The sequence below is a fragment of the Mustelus asterias genome, unplaced genomic scaffold (genome assembly GCF_964213995.1).
Source record: "Mustelus asterias unplaced genomic scaffold, sMusAst1.hap1.1 HAP1_SCAFFOLD_35, whole genome shotgun sequence".
Lineage (NCBI taxonomy): Eukaryota > Metazoa > Chordata > Chondrichthyes > Carcharhiniformes > Triakidae > Mustelus > Mustelus asterias.
In genome coordinates this window covers 4,194,083-4,215,003 of record NW_027590117.1, presented here as the reverse complement: position 1 = coordinate 4,215,003, position 20,921 = coordinate 4,194,083, and the positions used below count along the sequence as shown (strand labels likewise).

The 20,921-nt window shown below is 43.2% G+C and overlaps 1 protein-coding gene across 1 annotated transcript in view; it reads left to right on the top strand.

Moving 5' to 3' along the window:
• LOC144482285 (uncharacterized) overlaps nt 1-20,921 on the top strand; it is an 872,976-nt gene that overhangs the window by 728,495 nt on the left and 123,560 nt on the right. The window contains exon 3 of the mRNA XM_078201468.1: nt 10,891-10,925. Within this exon, the coding sequence (XP_078057594.1) occupies nt 10,891-10,925 (35 nt within the window). The remainder of the gene's footprint in view (nt 1-10,890; nt 10,926-20,921) is intronic.

The window sequence follows — 20,921 nt, the reverse complement described above, 5'->3', positions numbered from 1 at the left end:
TGTGAGGGGTGGGAAAATGTGCCTGGAGTAACTGTCAGGAGCTCCCCAGCTGAGCAGGGAGGGTCCAGTTTGCCCTGAATGGATAGAGGAGCGTCTGCCTGCAGCATTTGGGAGCTCCTCTCAGGATGCCCCTGGTGTGGACAGTGGGTCCCCTTCTGCTCCGACTGTGACACAAGCACCTCACGAAGCTAGGGTGACAGAGACAACTCCAGCATCTGTGCAGAGGATCCGGTTGGCCGGATCCTTCCAGGACTCAGGAAATACGAGGACAAAGGCCACAGTCATCGAAATTCTCAGAGGAGAGGTAAAGATCCTGCCTGCAGCTCAGCGGAAAGTGCGGGGATGGGGGCGGTTGTCACGGTGGGGTTGCTTCCTTGGGTTTCACAGGGTTATACTTTGTTGTTACTGGGCACTTTGTTATGTATGTATTTTCAGTAAATTCAGAGATGGAGCACTACCAGAAAAATCCTTCACCATATTACTGGGTATCTAACAGTTCACCGGGAATGAGAGATAGGAAATACAGCACTGAATGGGGTCAGTACAATTCCAATACCTTTGTTTCATGTAGTGACGGCTCCAGGGAAATTATAAAACATTCACAGAAACAGCCACAGGGCTGGAGATGGTGAAGATTTATTACACTGAATGGCTGCGAGAGCTCAGGTTCATGGAAAACATGTCTGCATTACTGAATCTCGATCCTCCCTGACACATATCCCATGTCCCTGGCCTGTGGTCCATGGGGTTCCTCATCATGAAGCATCTGGTCAACATTGTATTGCATCACACTTTCTTCAAAGCTTCTCCACTCTAGATCCAGGTTGTATCGCACACAGCACAACACCAGGACATTTGAGACCCTCGCCGAGTATATTGAATAGTTCCACCAGATCTATCTTTAGAATTCCTCTGGCCTGTGCAATGGTCACACTATTTGTCCTGTCGCAGCTGTTTTTTCTCTCTTCTGTGACTGCGTTTGGGTTACACACAGGCACAATTCCCCATCCCTACAGTGGGTAGCGCTTGTCTTTATTAATTCTTTCATGGGATGATGGTATCACTGGCAATGCCAACACTTGCAGCCCATCCCCAATTGCCCTTGAGAAGGAGGTGGTGAGCCATCTTCTTAAATTCTGCAGAGCATCTGGTACAAAACCGTTAGGAAGGGTCATCCGGGATTATGATCCCGTATCAGTGATGGAAAAGCAATATATTCCAAGTCAGAATGGTGTGTGGTTTGGAAAGAAATCTGAAGCTGGTTGGTGTTCCATCCTTCTGATATCCTTGGCCATCTCGGTGATGGATAGTGCCTGTTTGGATGATGCTGGCTCAGGAACCTTGGTGAGCTGCTACATTCTACCTTGTATGTGGCAAAATACTGCCACTGTGCGTCAGTGGGAGAGACAGTCAATGTTTAATTTGGTGAATGGCCAGCTGATCCAGTGGGCTTCTTTTCCATGGATGAGCTTCTTCAGTGTTTTTGAAGCTGCAGTCAATCCAGCAAGATGAGCGGATTCCATCACACTGCTGACTTGTGCCTTGAAGATGGTGGGAAAAATTTGGGAGGCAGGAGGCGAGTTCCTCATTTCCGAATTCCCAGATTGTGATCTACCCTTGGAGCCATAGTGTTTACAGTTCAGTGTCTGTTCAATGGTCCCAGTGCGCCCCCACCACTCAGGATGTTGATGGGCGAGGATTCAGCGGTGGTGCTGCCATTCAAACGAAAACTAAAAAGGGAATATGGTTAGGTTCCCTTCTGTTGGAGATGGTCCTTGCCTAGCACTTGTGTAGTGAAACATTACTTGACGACATTTATCAGGTTAAGCCTGAACGATCTTCAGACCTTAAGATGTTAGCTCTGTTGAAGAGTCATCTAGACTCAAAGGGTTAGCTGTTCTCTCTCCACAGAAGCTGTCAGACATGCTGAGCCTTTCCAGCATTTTCTGTTTTGTTCAGGTCTGCTGTTTATGGACATGGACTGCTTCAGTCTCTGAGGAATTGTGAACAGTACTGAGCATTGTGCAATCATTCGTGAGCATCCTCACTTCTGACATTATAATGGAAGGCAGGACATTGATAAAGCAATTGAAGGTGGTTGGCCTTCGGCCATCACCCTCAGGAACTCCTGCAGTGATGTTCATGAGGCACTGGAAGGATGACACTTTTCTGATGATCAAGAGCAGACTGATGGAGCAGCAATTCATCAGATTGGATTTGCCCTGTTTTATTCCACATTGTCCGGTAGATCCACTGTTGTAGCTGTACTGGAACAGCTTGGCTCGGGGAATGGTTAGTTATGGAGCACAATTCTTCAGTACCATTGCTGGGGTACTGCCAGGCTGACAGAGTTTGCAGTATGCAGTGCCTTCAGTCATTTCTTTACCTCACATGCAGTGAATCAAATTGTCATCTGTAATGTTGGGGACCTCAGGAGGAGGCCGAGATTAATCATTCTACTCAGCACTTCTGGCTGGAGATGGCACTGATGCTCTGGGTTCCCTCATCGGTAATGATGGAATTCTTGTGGCATGTTTATAGAATCATAGAATTCCCACAGTGTAGAAGGAGGCCCTTTGGCCCATCGAGTCTTCACCAATTCTTTGAAAGAATATCATATCCAGGCCCTATCTCCATAACTCCACATATATGGCCCACTAATCCCCGTAACCTACACACCCTGAGACACCTCGGGACAACTTAGTATAGCCAATCAACCGAACCTGCACATCTTTGGATTGTGGGAGAAAATTGGAGTACCCAGAGGAAACCCACACAGACACTGGGAGAACGTGCAAACTCTACACATAAAGTCACCCAAGGCCGGAATTGAACCCTGGTCCCTGGCGCTGTGAGGCAGCAGTGCTAACCACTGTGCCACCTTGTCGCCTAATGTAACCGGCATGTCCAATATTTTGTGGCATGTCTAACACTATTTATGACTGGATATGGCAAGACAGCAGATCTCTGATCTGATCCATTGGTTTTGGTGTGATTGAGCTCGGTCTATCATATGCTGCGTCCGCTCTGTGTTCTGGTGGCCGTGTGCTGGAGCTTCACATCTCATCTTTAGATAAACCCAAGTCTCATTTGGTAGTACATGTAAAGAAAATTAGTCGTAGAAACACAATACTGGTTGCTGGGGAAAGCCACTGTCAGCTTCCTATAAATGAAAAGGTACAGTTCACCTTTCCTGCCTGTTTCCTGTCACTCAGATAACTTCATATCCAGGCTGCCTTTGTCTCTTTTATTTCATGGTCGACAACTTTGCTCCCAAGCTTATTTTGTGTCTTCTAATAGCGGGTAGTGTTTTTAATAACAGGAATACTGATAGCAATGGTATATTTAGTATCATTATTTGTGTTCTTAAAAACAATGTCCATTATTAATAGGGACATCATTCAGATTATTCTGCACTGTGATTATTGCCATTGCCAGCTGAGCTGTGCCTTGAACTGCTGGGCTGCGAGCTCTGGAATTCTCTTCATAACCCTCCCCACCTCCATCTCTGCATTCTCTTTTCAGATGCTCCTTAAGCTCCGTTTAACATAAATTTGAGAGTGGATCCCTCAGGATAAAACTCATCAGAATTCAATGTAGTTTGTAATCTGCCTCACCGATACACAGCAGTTTTCTATGTTTAATCAAACTGAGAATCCGACAGACATAAACATCTATAATCTGAATGACAAATTAAACTAAATTGAACATATGACCAGCCATATCTGGTAATTCTATAAACATTTCATTGTTTTGTCCATCTTTTTTATTCTCATGAATGGTTTTGAGAATAATTATAAATGATTAGTTAATTCTTTCACTCCTGAATCTCGCAGTTTATTGTAACTCAGGTTCAGACACATCACTGACTGGTTTGTACTGAGAGCAGAGGTGAGAATATCTGAGGCTGTTACTCTCCAAACTGGAGATCAGAGAGAGAAAGATTTCAGGAATCAGAGTAAATCCGTGGTGTTTAACACGAATACTGACAGGAATAATGTGGAATGGTTATTAATGACACGATTACTGACACTGATAATAATTTACAGTGTCAGACATCCACTGATTATTAACACAATCTCACAGTCTGATACTTACTCCAGTTTCCGTATTTTACACTCTGGATTCCTCAGAGCCGCAGACAATAGTTTCACTCCTGAATCTCCCACTTCATTGCGATCCAGACTAAATGGAGAAAGTGAGAAACACATTAAATTCAGATTAAGGATCAGCAGGAAAAATAGCTGGATCTATTTTTGTGTCAGAAACTTATCACCAGTGGTGAACGGATTCAAGTTACGATACGATACCTCACCCAGTTTGATCTTTCTCCACATCCTAGCTGTGACTGTAACACTGCATTCTGGACTCTTTCCTTTCCTTCCCTATGTACGGTATGCTTTGGCACTAATAAATGTGACAATATTAAATCAGATAATATCAAACCCTTTCTGTTGAATGGAAAAGGCAATAATCAGCATTGAAACAACTGAACAATTAACTCCCACTGGTTTGCCTACTGGGGGAAACCACTTTTACACCTCTCAAAATGTATATTTTGTTTAATTGTCCATGGGATATGGGTGTCGCTGGCTGGACCAACATTCATTTCCCACTGCTAATGGCCCCCAGAGGAGGTGATGCCCACATCCTGTGAACAAGCAAGTAATTTTTAAACATGTCCCACATTCTGGTCTCATTTCCTGATCAAAAGAATTACCCTCCTGAATCTCACTGACCCTGCTACGTTTCCGGAAATTCAAATCATTTCTGCTGTTACATAAATCCAGGATTTTATGAGAATTGTACATTTTACTGAGGGATAAATGATAAAGCTGCGAGAGTGGATCCCTCTGGATTCCCTGTGCTTCTTAACTATTGACATTATATCATCTGTATTCTATCTCAGGGCGAGTTAAAGTGTGAAACTGTGCTAACTGTTGCTTTAAGATCCATCCCCTAGATTTGACACAACCAGGAAAGATTATTCTCCCATTAGAAAGTTGAAATATTTCTGTTTGACTAGTTTATAGGGGAGGGGTGTCTCCCGCTACATTCCACAGTAAACAGGCTCTACATTTTCTGCAGGTATGGCTAGTGTTCTATCTCCGGGAATTACCGGGAGTTCCCTCTTCCCGGTAGATCCTCACATAGGAAAAGGATTATCCAAAAACCCTGTTTCATATCACTGACAGTTTAACTGAAGATTTTCCAGCAGCAGGTTTCCTCATTCAGGAAATTCTGGTTTCCTCGGCTCAGATTTAAGTTCTGCAGTCCTGCCACATTTAGTTGTGAATGATTGTGGATGATGAAACAACAGAAGGAGGAGGCTCCACAAATATCCCATCCTCATGACGGAGGAGACTCGCACATCAGTGCAAAAGATATGGTTCAAATATTAGTGACTAACTTCAGTGGCTGAACCATCCAGAGGGCCCCAAAATCACAGGTAACAGCTCATTCCATTCACTCCACATGATGTCAAGAAACGGCAAAGACCACAGATCTTGACAATATTCCAGTAACTGTACTGAAGATTACTGCTCCAGAAGTTGTTCTGTTCCTCGCCAAGCTGTTCCAGTAGAGCTACAATACTGATGTTTACCCAAAATAGTGGGAAATTGTCCAGATCTGACCGTACACAAAAAGGAGAGAACAAATCCAATCTGTCCATTTACCACCCCATCAGCCTACTCTCGATCATCAGTAGAGTAATGGAAGGCTAACGAGACTAACAAGTGACACTTAATTAGCAATGACTTGCTATCTGACTTGAAGCTTGTTTTTACTCAGGGACACTCAGCCCCCTACCTCATTACAGCCTTGATGCAAACACGGACAACAGAGCTGAACTCAAGATGAGAGGGGAGAGTGTCTGCCCTTGACATCAAGGCAGCATATGGCTACATGTAGCAAAAAGGAGCCAGAGAAAAACTGAAGTCAATGGAAATGAGAAATGGGCAGCACGGTAGCACAGTGGTTAGCACTGCTGCTTCACAGCTCCAGGGACCTGGGTTCGATTCTCGGCTTGGGTCACTGTGTGGAGTTTGCACATTCTCCTCGTGTCTGCGTGGGTTTCCTCCGGGTGCTCCGGTTTCCTCCCAGTCTAAAGATGTGCGGGTTAGGTTGATTGGCCATGCTAAAATTGCTCCTTAGTGTCCTGAGATGTGTAGGTTACAGGGATTAGAGGGTAAAATATGTAGGGATATGGGGGTCGGGCCTGGGTGGGATTGTGGGCGGTGCAGACTCGATGGGCCGAATGGCTTCTTCCTCCACTGTAGAGTTTCTATGGTTTGCAGTCTCGTGGAAAATTTCAAAGTTTGTTGATCACAGAACAGTTTGAGGCATTGTAAACTGTGAGGAGAAGAGCTTGGGACTGAAAAACAGACTATAGTGGAGTGTACAGATAGGTGGCAGATTAAGTTCAATGCAGAGGCAGGTGAGGTGATACTTTCAGGAAACATGCACACGAGGAAGGAATATAAAATAATCGGTAGAATTGTTAACGGATTGCAGGAGCAGAGGGACTGAACACATATGTGCATCGATCATTGCCGTTGGCAGGGCAAGTGTAGGTAGCAATTAATAAAGAATACAGCATCTTGGGCTTCACTGTTATGTAATAATTTGTGTTTGTGGGCATTACACAGTAATTCATGAGTTTAAGTTTAATTTGTGTTTCTGTGCTTGTGAGCTCAGAAAGGGCCAAAACTTTAATTTCACTTCATGTTAAACAAAGCTGCCTGCCTGATGGTTTTTGGTTTTAATTTAAACTGTCCCTGCATTTTAATTTAAGGTTTACGACGTTGTAAGAGTTATGGTGGTTTAAAAAAATGGTTGCTTCTATTCAGAGGCCCACAATGAATGATAGAAGCACTGAGTTTCAGTGACAACCAGTTAATCCAAGAAGCAAGACTGAGTTCACAGAGGCTGCCAGTAGAGGCAGCGCAATGCAGGCATTCAGAAAGCAACCCGAACTGATGATGTCACCAGTGATCACGTGACTTATAAAGGGACATTGTCCCAATATAACACACACCGACTGTAATACATATGAGGTAGAGCGCAGTAAAATAATCCTGATCATAATTAAACACAAACTGTAAGCTGTACCGAACAAGAGAAACTAATTTCTGTATAGCATCACACAGAATCAGATGGCTTCTGTTGGGAGAGGGAAAGATCCTTTTTCACATTTTGGAGGGTGGCCTTTACAGCTCTAACTATTTGAAATTCATCCCAATAATGTTTTTATTCATTCAAGGAATGTGGGCATCGCTGGTTATGCCAACATTTATTATCCACGCCTATTCCACGAGAATCTGCCTTCTTGAAACGATGTAGTTTTATCAGAGAATCTAGATTTATTACAGGTTCAGAAGGAGGCCAATCGGCCCATCATATCTGCACCTGCTCTCAAATGAGCACTATTACTTTGTGCCATTCTCCCACACTTTCTCTGTGACCATTGGACATTGTTTCTCTCTTGACGTCCTCGAATGAACATGCCTCTGTTTTATTAGAACAAAGGAAATGGCTTCTCAACAATGAAAATATCCGCTATGAGACCAAACAGTTACCTCAACTCCTGACATTTGTGCAGAACGGGTCCCAGCCGCTGGAGCCCTTCACACTGAATGTAGCATTGCTGTAGATCGAGGTGTTTTATTGTATCACAGAGTCCAATGACATGAGACAGGACCACACAGTCAGTCAGGGTCAGTCGCAATTCACGAAATGAAAGTGTTTCCACCGATCCCACTGTGTTCCGAGCCAGTGCTTTGTTCTGAGACTCAAACAGGTAGTGGAATGTGTTCAGGAGCTTCCTCTTCCCAGTTTTAGTCTCTGTGTCTCCAATCTGCCCTTCAACCTTCTCCTTCACCCAGTCAATCACTCGGCAGGTTGTTTGATGAAGAAATGGACCCAGAAACTCCTCCAGGGGCCGAGCTGACTGTGGGCAGGAGAGACCAGCAACAAAACGGAGAAATATCTCAAATCGCCCATCTTCCTTGCTGTGGGCTTCACTGAGGAGTTTCCCGATCTCCCCGGGATCTGGAGTCAGGAACTGTGTGAGTGCAGCTACAAACTCTTGGATGGTGAGGTGTGGGAATGTGTAAACCACACTCTGGGCAGAATCATCTCTCTCCAAAAGTTCCATCAGGAATCCAGACAGGAACTGGGAAGGATGTAGATTGTACTCAATCAAATCTCTATTCCTAAACACAATCTTCTTCTTGGAGATTCCTGTGTAGGCCATCCCACCAAGCTTCAGTAACACATCACAGGGGTTTTCAGTCTCTCGGCCATGGTTTTTCAGAATGTTGTAAATATAGTAGGAATATAGTTGGGTGATGGTCTTGGGAACTTGCTGCTGTTTCCTGTCTCTTTGTGTAAAGAAGGGACCCAGTGACAGACCGAGAATCCAGGAGTCGGAAGGGTTGTAACACATGGTGTACAGGATCTCGTTCTCCTCCACGTGTTTGAAAACAGCTGCTGCCACCGTCTGATCTCCAAAAAACTTGTTGAAATATTTCTTCCATTCATCACCAACAAATCCCAGGATTTCAGCCGGACACTGACGTCAGCCTTTTCCAATAAACGTAATGCAGTGGGGCGGCTGGTCACTAACACTGAACATCCTGGGAGCAGCTTGCGCTGTATTAAACTGTACACAATGTCAGACACTTCACACCAGCATTCAGGATCTGTGCACATGGACTGAGGTTCTGTATTTCTCCAATTGTCGGCAAAATCAATACTGTCCTTGAATTCACCCAAACCATCGAATATAAACAGCAATCCCTCTGGGTTCTTCCAGAGCTCTCCCAGAATATTCCCAAAGTAGGGATACTGATCCAATATCAGATTCTTCAGGTTTATTCTACAGTTAATAGTGTTCAAATCCCGGAATTTAAAACTGAAAACAAATTGAAAGTGTGGGTATATTTTCCCAGTGGCCCAGTCATAAACAATCTTTTGTACCATTGTTGTTTTTCCAATTCCCGGCACTCCGCTCACTGCTGCTGAGCTCCCAGATTTGAATTTTCTCTGGGAAAAGCTGCTCTGGAACAATTGATCAGTTCGGATTTTTTCCAGTTCTTTCCGGAGATCTTTCTCTCTCCATTCTTCATGGTCTCGGCCTCTTGCCAGCAGTTCATGTTCGACAAGTGTCCGATCTTGAACAGTAGAAATAACCGTTAGCTCAGCGTATCGACCAACCAGCTGGAAAATCGTAACCTTCTCCTTTATGAGGATAGTGTTCACTCTCAGTGTTTCAGTTTGTACCCGGAGTGTCTCCTTGTGTTTCTGTTGGAGATCTTCAATAAGAACGGAGAGAAAGTTAGTTCTATTGGCATTTTACAAACATCCCAGTAAAATTGACCAATCCATAAAATATTGCAGGCAATAGTTCAGTTCCAAGATAGATTTTTGTACAACTGGCTTTTACAACTAATGGTCCATGGGCCAAATTCAGCCACTGAACTCTTTGCATTCAGCCGAATAAATATGGCTGGACAGCTCAGCTCTGCAGAAGTCAAATCTGATCCAAACACCGATTTCCCTTTCTGCCTCTGCAGATCTGCAGAGTTTTTCCGCAATTTTCCCTTTTTATGTCATTTGTCCTGCAACAGAATTAGACCACAAATAAAGAAAATATGGGGAGAAAGGAGGCTGTGATTGGACAAGCAACAAAGTGTTGAAAACTCCACTTTTCTATTTTAATTTGAACCTTACAGAGCTCGTATCACGACAGCAAATAGCAGGATTCAGGTCAGGGCAGAGAAAGGGCGAGAATCGTGAGGAACAATTACCGCACGTGAGTGGGGTGTTTGTGTGTGCATAGATATGTGTGAGTGAGTGCACAGAGAGAGAGAGAGATAGAGATGGAGAAAGACAGAAGCAGAGTGTGTGCGAGAGAGTGTGTGTGAGATTATGAGAGAGTGACAGAGAAGGAGAACAACTGACAGAGAGCGTGTGGGAGGGAACATGAGTGAAAACTTCCCTGAGACTGTGGGTGTTAAACAGAATGCGATAATAACAGAGGAAAGGTTGAGGGATAAAGGTTGTGAGACTGTGTTAGGGAGAATGACAGAGGAAGCGATGAAGAGGGAGATAGTGAGTGAGAAAAGGCGAGAGGATAATATTGTGAGTCTGAGTAGGTGAGAGTGAGGATGTCGATGTATGCAAGATAAAGAGAGAAAATGTGAGAGCAAAACAGAGTTATCGATGTGTGTTTGAGAAACACACAGCGTGTATGGAAGAGAGTGCGTGTGAGAGGAAGAATGAGGGTGTTGTGGGTGTACATAAGAAAGAGATTGTGAGAGTATGTGAGAAATATGTGAGAGGAAGACCATGCGAGAGATTATGTGACAGAGAATCTGTGTGTGACTGAGCGACGATGAGTCTGAGAATGTGTGTATGAGTGCATGTGTGTGAGTCTCTGTGAGGGATAGAGTGTGAGAGTGTGTGCGCAAGTGAGTGAGAGTGAGTATGACAATGTGTATGTGAGAACATGCGTATAACTGTGTATGTGGGACAGCGTGTGTGTGTGAGAGAGAGAGAGAGAGAGAGTGTGTACTGTGACAGAAATTGTGCAAGAGAGTTTGTGCGAGAGGGTCCGTTGGAGAGGTTTTTTTAAATCATTTACTGGATCCAGATGTCACTGGCTAGGGTAGCATATATTTCCCGTCGCCGATTGCCTTTGCGATAGTGGCGATGAGCTGCCTTCTTGAAGTCAAGGAACCGAACAGCACGTCTTTCGGGCTGTGGGAGAGAAACGGAGCACCCGGAGGAAAACCATGCAGGCGCAGGGAAAACGTGCAAACTCCACATAGACAGTAACCCAAACGAGGAAAAGAACCCGTGTCCCTCGCCTGTGAGGCAGCATAGAGGGAGCAGCTGGAAAATGCAAGGTTAAAACAGAAGTTTAGTGAAGCAAAACTTGAAACTGACATGTGGCCTTAGAAGTTGAACAATATAATGATATGCAAATGTCACGGGTGAGTCACTTTCATACACACTGTGAGAAGGACGATAATGAGAACGAGAGCTGTGATAGAGAGGGATGCAGCTAACAAGAATTTGGGGAGATAGTGCAGAAATATAGTAAATTCGAGGCAACTGTGAATTGAAACACAGAACACAATCAAAAATTGTCTAACAACACAACGCGTCAGAAGGAGATAGAGACTGACATAGAGAGTGATAAATTGACGTCTCTATTCTCAGCTCAAATGGTGTGATGTGCAGTTTTAAGAACCATGGGGTGGATGGAATCAGTGATAAATTGAATTATTGAATTTGCTACTGTCGCCTATGGTGGGTTGTTTTACACATTTGGGAACATAGATCTGGATGAAGACAGCGACAGGGACGGAGATATGGTGTGCATTTCGTGAAACCATCAGGTCCACTTGCACCCATAATCACGACCCTCACATAGACCGCAAATAAACCCAAGGGGCCATTTGCACCAAAACAAATAAGTGAGCAAGTGATTGCGCGATGTTACAGAACTGGGAGAGGAAGGAACTATGTCCCTACACATCACCTGGAAATGTTGTAAACAAATTGGCAAGAGGCAAATGCAAGGGTGGGTTCATACCGATCCACTGCTGTGCTGTAAATTGGTGGGAGGCTCAAGTCATAGATAAAACAGATCACGCCTGTATGGCTAAGCAAACTAACAATCTGGGAAAATGCTTTGAATCACAGCATTCTGAATGCACATTTAAAACACAATATGCTTTGATAAGGAAACTTGTGTTTGAGTAAGTTTCTGTGTTGTGTGACAGGTCCGTGTGATTTTTCTTGCCAGCGAATCTGTGCCTCCTGTCTGCGGCATTGAATTGTGCTGGTTAACCCTCTGTGATTTGGTTCCATTAGCTGGTTTCAAGTTTCTTGGTAAATGCATGCAGTTATATGGTGAAATAGGTTGAGTCAGGAGAGGATAATTGTGATAAAATGATACAGGAGTTTTTGAAGCACCTGCTTTGTTTTGGCGGGAGAGTGGTGATGATGGGACAATAAATATAATTATTTACACTTTGGTTTAACTTCAAAGACTATCTATGGCTTAGAGAGATTGACTATTAAACCAGAAAGGCATTGTTTATAATTTCTTCAGAATTTACGTTTAGCTTGGAGGATAATTGCAGTTTTTGTAGAAAGAAGAATGATGACTTCTGTCTGAACCTATTCCCTTATTTTATTTTAATATTCTATTTTCAGTGATAAATCGTTAACAATGAATGAAAGCAAACTTTAATGCTGTGCAGAGGATATGTGAATGCGAAGCATCCATGCTCGATGAGTCTGTGTGTCTAATAAAACACTGGTATGGATCTTTCTTTGCTGTCTTGGTAGCTTTAATGTTTTGTTTCCCTTAATTACGATTTTGTAATAAAAGTTTCAATAAACAGTTTATAATCAAATGTGGGTCATGAGCAGAATGAAAAATGAAATTTAATACCAGGCAAAACTTTGAAATTCCTTAATCCTGGGCACAGTTGCTGATAACTTATTTGTATTTTTTTTTAAAACGGGCAGTGATGATGTAACTACTTTTGAAAACTTTTGTTCTTTTTTCATTTCCAACTAGCAAAAACTTAACAATTCTCTGTTTAAATTTATTGCACATCTCATATACGGATTGCGATTTTTTATTTAGAGCAGATTTTAGCTTTCAGTTTTTCTCAAATAGACAGATATATCTGGACTGAATTAACTAACTTGGCTCCAAGCCAAATGTATATTTTGTGTTTTCTTCAAATATATAGCTCATGAAGCACAAGACAATCAGGAAGTCGACCAGCTTCAAGACTTCAAGATTGTTTATCACAACATAATGATAATTGGGGATGTAAAGGCTTTGTCTTTTTGTAGAAAAGGTGAACACATTTAAACTAATTTGTTTCCCTTTGAATTAAAGTATTTGTGATTAAATTCACTTAACTTCCATTTCAACTCAGGCACTGCGGCAACTGATAATTTAACCCTTCTCTTAAACCTGCCATGCCTGTATATTTAACTGTTTAAATAAATTGATTGTATGAATATTAGCAACTCGTATTTAAGAAGTTACATACTGTTTAAGAGGATAATAAGCATTTTTTAAAATTGTTATTAAGAAACAAGGAGTAATATGATTTAGTCTATATGTTTTTTTTGAGTTTCAAGACCTTTTTGTTGTTTGAAAAGTGATGAGTTAAACATATTCTCAGCTTCTGGTCAATTTGAATCTTGGCCTCAATTTCTAAAGGTAATATGAAGTTTTTTGTATGTTATGCATGAGGAGTAATGTTAATGTAAACTCAGCTAACGTATACAGAGGCATGAAAAATATGTTGCTGAATTTATACTTAATTAAATGCTAATATGTCAGAAATTAATGACTGTAAAGTAATTTTACAATAACACTTTAGGGCTGTTATGTGTAGAGGAACGAGGTGATCTGCAGATAGGAAGATAAAGTTAAATATTGGGAATGACAATGAAGTTGCAACAGATGATAAGATTTTTCCATCATTTAATTGTCTGCAGTTATGGAATGGAATTCAAAACCTTAAAAGAATAAAATACAGAGTTTGCGCCAATCACGCTATTCACGAACTAAAGGAAAAATAGTTAAGGACAGTAGAAGGGAAAGCTGGTGGGTACCACATTAGCTGAATTCTATCAAAGAGACAAGATAATTGCCTGCTCCTTCCCCATATGCCAATGTGCCACCCCTATTCAAAAAGGGATGGAGGCAAAAAGCAGGTAACTATCGGCCGAATAGCCTAACATCTATTGTGGAAAAAGATTGGAATCAATTATGATGGAAGCAATAGCAGCAGATTTGTAAAATTATAATCTAATTAAACAGCATCACCATGGCTTCATGAAAGGGAAATATGTCTGACTAATTTATTAGACTTTTTCGAGGAACTCTCAACCAGAGTGGAGAAAGGGGAGGCAGTAGATGTGATGTATTAGGACTTCCAGAAGGCGTTTTACAAGGTACGTCAAAAAAGTTCAAGATATTAGATATGAGCCCATGATGTTTGAGGCAGTGTATTGGCATGGATCGAGGACTGGCTAATGGGCAGGAAACCGCGAGTGGCATAAAGCGTTCCCTTTCAGGTTGGTGACCTATAAACAGTGGGGTTACACAGGGATCAGTGCGGGACTGCAAATCTTTACAATATACAATAATGACTTGGATGAAGGAAATTAATGTTTTGTAGCCAAATTTACAGACAATACAAAAATAGGTGGAAAGGCAAGTTGCAAGATGGATTCAAATAACCTATAAATATTTTATTGTAAGCTAAGTAAGTGGGCAAAAAGTTGGCAAATGGAGCATAATTTGAGAAAATGTGAAGTCAGAACAGAGAACAGTACAGCACAGAACAGGCCCTTCGGCCCACGATGTTGTACCGAGCTTTACCTGAAATCAAGATCAAGCTATCCCACTCCCTATCATCCTGGTGTGCTCCATGTGCCTATCCAATAACCGCTTAAATGTTCCTAATGTGCCTGACTCCACTATCACTGCAGGCAGTCCATTCCACACCCCAACCACTCTCTGTGTAAAGAACCTACCTCGGACATCCTTCCTATATCTCCCACCATTAACACTATAGTTATGCCCCCTTGTAATAGCTCCATCCACCCGAGGAAATAGTCTTTGAACGTTCACTCTATCTATCTCCTTCATCATTTTATAAACCTCTATTAAGTCTCCCCTCAACCTCCTCCGCTCCAGAGAGAACAGCCCGAGCTCTGTCAACCTTTCCTCATGAGACCTACCCTCCAGACCAGGCAGCATCCTGGTAAATCTCCTTTGCACTCTTTCCAGCGTTTCCACATCCTTCTTATAGTGAGGTGACCAGAACTGCACACAATATTCCAAATGTAGTCTCACCAAGGTCCTGTACAGTTGCAGCATAACCCCATGGCTCTTAAACTCCAAAGCCCTGTTCATAAAAGCTAACACATTATAGGCCTTCTTCACAGCTCTATCCACTTGAGAGGCAACCTTTAGAGATCTGTGGATATGGACCCCAAGATCTCTCTGTTCCTCCACAGTCTTCAGAACCCTACCTTTGACCCTCTAATCCACATTTAAATTAGTCCTACCAAAATGAATCACCTCACATTTATCAGGGTTGAACTCCATTTGCCATGTTTCAGCCCAGCTTTGCATCCTATCTATGTCTCTTTGCAGCCTACAACAGCCCTCCACCTCATCCACGACTCCACCAATCTTGGTGTCATCAGCAAATTTACTTATCCACCCTTCAGTCCCTTCCTCTAAGTCATTAATAAAAATCACAAATAGCAGAGGACGAAGCACTGATCCCTGTGGCACTCCGCTAGCAACCTGCCTCCAGTCCGAAAATTTTCCATCCACCACCACCCTCTGTCTTTGATCAGATAGCCGGTTACCTATCCAATCGGCCAACTTTCACTCTATCCCATACAAGTCGTTCATTTTGGAAGGGAGAACAAAAGAAAAGCGTATTATTTCAATGGAGAAAAACTGCAGTAAGTCACAAGACAAAGTACCTTGGTGGTACTTGAGCACGAAGCACAGACATCTGGCACATAGGTGCAGCAGGTAATCAGGAAATCTACTGGAATGTTAGCCGTTATTTCAATGGTGTTGGAGTACGAGTAGGGAAGTCGTGTTGCAAGTGTTGGTGAGACCACATCTGGAGTACTGTGAACATTTTTGGTCCCCTTATTTAAGGAATATATGATTTCATTCACGGCATTTCACAGAACTCATGGAGGAATTGTCTTATGAAGAAACGTTAAGCAGGTTGGGACTCTACTCATTGGAATTTAGAAGAATGAGAACTCATTTCATTGAGACAGACAGGATTCTTAAGGTTCTTGTCAGGCTAAATGCTGAGGGAATGTTTCCAGTCATGGGAGACTCTAGGCCCAGAATGCATAGACTTTGAATAAAGGGACGCTAATTAAAGACTCTTCTTCCATAGGGCTGAGAGTCTTTGGAACTCTTTTCCAAAGAGAGCTGTGGCGGAAGAATTATTGCGTATTTTTAAGGCTGAGAACCATATTTTTGATCAGCAAGGGAATCAAGGGTCAGGCCCATGGAGCTGAACAACCTACGTCTGTATGTTTTTCTTATGGTCTCATTATCTTATGAGGGGCAGCACGGTGGCACAGTAGTTAGCACTGCTGCCTCACAGCACCAGGGATCCGGGTTCGATTCCCGGCTTGGGTCACTGTGTGCGTGGAGTTTGCACATTCTCCCTGTGTCTGCGTGAGTTTCCTCTGGGTGCTCCAGTTTCCTTTTACAGTCCAAATATGCGGGTGAAGTGGATTGGCCTTGCTAAATTGCCAATTAGTGTCAGGGAGCGTAACTAGTGTAAGTGCATGGGGAAATGGGGAGAGGACCTGGGTGGGATTGAGGTCGGTGCAGACTCGATGGGCCGAATGGCCTCCTTCTGCACTGTAGGATTCTATGATCTATGATCTTGTATATCCCAGCGTAAAAGCCTTGTGTGGATTTAAAACAGACAAACATCTGAATTGTACAATGGAAATCCGAAGCCTCGATATTGACAGTGTCCAAGTTCCTTATAAGGGAAACGGGGAATATTGTATTACCACCTAATTGAAAGAATAGGAATATGGCTGTGAGAGTTTTTCCCATTGCTAACACCATCCTTTGCTTTAAAGCCCAGATCCCATCACGCTGAGGCCACCTCAAGCTGGTCGACAGAGATAAACTGGAAGAAAACATTCATAATGTCACTGAAGAATCAAACAGTACTTTGGGCAATTACGTTGATAAGTGTGAAACTAACATTGTAATTTTACAAAAAGACTGGCAATGGATCAAGAAACAAATACAATTCACCAAACGATTGCCCAAGTCATTCAAGAAAGAGGGGAAACCAGGCAAGTGATTGCAGCAACAAACGGAACCAACTGGTGAGAGGAATTTTGGAATTGGGGTGCGAAAGTACACATACAACTCTGGATAAGAATTACTTTCCATGTTGCAATTATTGTTGTCGTTTCGACGGTAAAGTAACAAATGCATACTTTGATCATTTGAATTCCGGAGAGATGAAATGGAAAATAAGTTAGAAACGTAATTGTACAGAAGAAAGCCCGAACGACTGATCGATATACTTCGAATGTAACATGACATGGATTTGAGTATCTGCTTAAACAGGGTGTGGACGGAGAAAGAACGGCTACAACAATGACTTAACAAGAATAATGGCAACAGTGACTGGAAAAAGGGTATTCTCGCTGGGAGAGAAGCATGCTGGGATTTTTATTCAACATGTAGATTAAAACCAGGTACCGGTCGGAAAGAGACTGTGGTCTGGGAGCTGTGTTCTGAAATTCCTGTATTGGCCCAGATAAGGGAAGTTGTTTCCATTAACAGAAACACTGCGTCTCTGATTTATATAGCTGTAATGTATGGGATATATAAAATGAACTAAGCGTAAAGGCGTCTTTCAAAAGTAATTTCAGTGGATGTTCGAGCCATGCGATCGGTTTCTGGTTACACAATTAGCTGGATGACAGATAATCTTCCGGAGGCGAGTGAAGAATTGTGGATAAAAAGCCACGTGAGTCCTTTGTTTGGCAGCGATAACTCAAAGAGACCGACCATCGCAAGTAGACTTGTACCCTGAAGGATGCTTCAGAGAAGGGGAAAATAGATTCTACATCGAGGATATTTAATGGCCAATGCTCTCCTCAACTGGGTAGTATCTATTTTCAGTTAAATAGTTAAAGTTGATGTTCAGTTAAAGTGCAGTTTAAGTGTTAAAGTTCAATTGAAAGTTGATGTTCAGTTAGTTCAAGTAGAGTGAAGATTTAATGAGTTGCAACTGTTTGTTTGAATTGGTACGAGAAGTGTAAAATGAAGCAATAATTGAATTGCTGTTCTTGTTTGTCTCATTAAATGAAATGCTTGGAATGCGTTTCTATTAAAGCTGCATGACAAGAGTGAGGTTTGATGAGGCTCAATTGTGCTCCAATTCGCTAATGCTCAAAGGGGAACTAACAGCGAAATGCAGAGCATGATGGGAAAAAGGTCAACTTTGCACAAACAGGAGAACTGCTGCAGTTAAGGAACACGAGCAATAAACAGAGGCCGTCAGAATCTATAATTGGGTAATAGCGGCAAGGCAAGAGCATTTTACGGGACAAGTGGATCCTTATTACCTTAATGAGAGAGAGTGTGCGAGCGAGAGCGAGTGAGCAGAATGTGTGGGTGTGAATTAGAAGTGGTGAGAAACATAGTATGAAAAACGGTGTGAGAGAATGAACATGAGAAAGTAAGTTTGAGAGAGAGAGATAATCTGTGAGAGAGGTTATGAAGGTGTGAGGGAAAGTGTGAAAGAGTGAGTGAGAGAGTTTGAAAGTGTGTGAATGGGTGTGAGATGGAGGATGTGATCGAGAGAGTGACTGAATGAGTTATGGAGTGAGAGAGTGTGAGAGAAAGTGATGGAGACTGTGAAGGAATCAACAGAAGAATGTATGTGCGCAAGAGAGGATCTGTGTGCCAGAAAGTACGTGATTGCCAGAGTGGAAGTATGTACCAGTGAAGGTGTGTGTGCAGACAGGATGTGTGCCAGAGGGAAGGTGTGTGCCGGAAAGAGGATTCATGTAATAGAAAGGATGTGTGTGCCAGAAGATCTGAGAGGGGGGGAGCGCGCGCGCGCGCGCGCCGGAGGGGAAGCGCGCGCGCCGGAGGGGAAGCGCGCGCGCCGGAGGGGAAGCGCGCGCGCGCCGGAGGGGAAGCGCGCGCGCGCCGGAGGGGAAGCGCGCGCGCGCCGGAGGGGAAGCGCGCGCGCGCCGGAGGGGAAGCGCGCGCGCGCCGGAGGGGAAGCGCGCGCGCCGAAGGGGAAGCGCACGCGCGCCGGAGGAGAAGCGCGCGCGCGCCGGAGGGGAAGCGCGCGCGCCGGAGGGGAAGCGCGCGCGCCGGAGGGGAAGCGCGCGCGCGTCGGAGGGGAAGCGCGCGCGCGTCGGAGGGGAAGCGCGCGCGACGGCCTCAACCGGGATATTGGGTTCATGTCACACTATTTGTAACTCCCACAGTTGCGTGGACCTGCAGAGTTTCACTGGCTGTCTTGTCTAGAGACAATACACATCTTTTTAGCCTGTCTTGATGCTCTCTCCACTCACATTGTTTCGTTTCTTAAAGACTTGATTAGTTGTAAGTATTCGCATTCCAACCATTATTCATGTAATTTGAGTCTGTGTCTTTATAAGCTCTGTTTGTGAACAGAATTCCCACTCACCTGAAGAAGGGGCTAAGAGCTCCGAAAGCTTGTGTGGCTTTTGCTACCAAATAAACCTGTTGGACTTTAACCTGGTGTTGTTAAACTTCTTACTGACCTTAGAAAGAACCAGAGAAATGTAACAGCAAAGAAGGAATCCATTCGGCCTATCTTGTCCTTGCCAGACTGAGGACACTTAGGTGTCCTTTCCAAGCTCACCTTCTTGTTATGTAGCTGAAAGCATGCTGGAGATCCAAATAATTCTTTCCAAAAAAATAGGATTTGCAACTCTGTGGCTGTCGAAAGCATACATTTCCAATCACACTCGTTGGCAGCGGGGCTCGAATCTGCACGGAAAAACCCCATCGGGTTTCAAATCCAACGCCTTAACCACGGGGCAACAGCAGCTGCTTACTGAACAAATTAAAGCAAATCACTGCGGATGCTGGAATCTGAAACCAAAAGAGAAAATGCTGGAAAATCTCAGCAAGTTTGGCAGCATCTGTAAGGAGAGAAAAGAGCTGACGTTTCGAGTCCAGACGACCCGTTGTCAAAGCTTTGATAAAGAGTCATCTGGACTCGAAACGTCAGCTCTTTTCTTTCTTTACAGATGCTGTCAGACCTGCTGAGATTTTCCAGTATTTTATCTTTTGGCAGATCTTATTTGTCAGAATAATGTAACCACCTCAGTAAAGTTCACATTAACTTCATCAGGCACCAGGATTGCTCAACACACAGTGTGGGAGCTGAAATTTGTTCCTCTACTTTTACTTTGAGTCTTTGTGTCTGGCTGAAAATTCATTTATTCGGTCAGAGACTTGATTTTCTCTTCCAATATTTTTCATTAAAAAAGAATTATGTCCGAACAAAAAATGAAAAAGGTATCTGCATTTTATTTCATTCCTGTCAAATGTTTCGTTCGCCCTGTTTTTGTCCACTCAGTTTAAAACACAAGAGGCCGTGGATAAGGTTCAAAATAAATGACCAATGCATTGGCCAGGAATCAAAGCTGGGTCATCTGCTTGGAAGGCAGTTATGCTCACCCCTATACCACCATCGCTCACTCTGCTTAAACAACCGTTATTTTCATTCGTTATAATTACTGAACTTCCTGAGTTGCTGATTTCATCAGATACCAGATGTGTCCATAGCACAGTTTGTAAACTGAACTTGGCTTGTCTCATAGTTCTGGACAGTTTAGGCCACCTTTCTTTTTACTATTGTTTCTGACTGAGAACTCATTGATTAGTTTTGAGGTCTTTAATTTCATTTAAACAACATTTCAGCTGAAAGCAAATTGAATGTGGATTTTCCATTAGAAACACAGCGATGATGAGAATTTTTAGTCAATTTTATTTTAGGAGTGCCCACCTACTGTTCTGACCTGCGATAGATAATTAAATGAATTACCACTGTGATGGCCAGGAACTGACCCTTGGTCAAATGTTCGCACAGTCACCATCATCACTCACCTGGCTCTGCCACCCCCTCAGTCTGAAAGTCCAGCTCTGACAGTGGATCTGGTCACCTTCGGGCCCAATCGGAGGATGGTCAGAACATGTCTGCCACTGTCAGAAACTCCATTATCAGCGAGTGGGGGATGAATATTTAACAGGCTGTCACTGGTTGTTGAGGTTGTGATTTACTGTTACCTGTCAG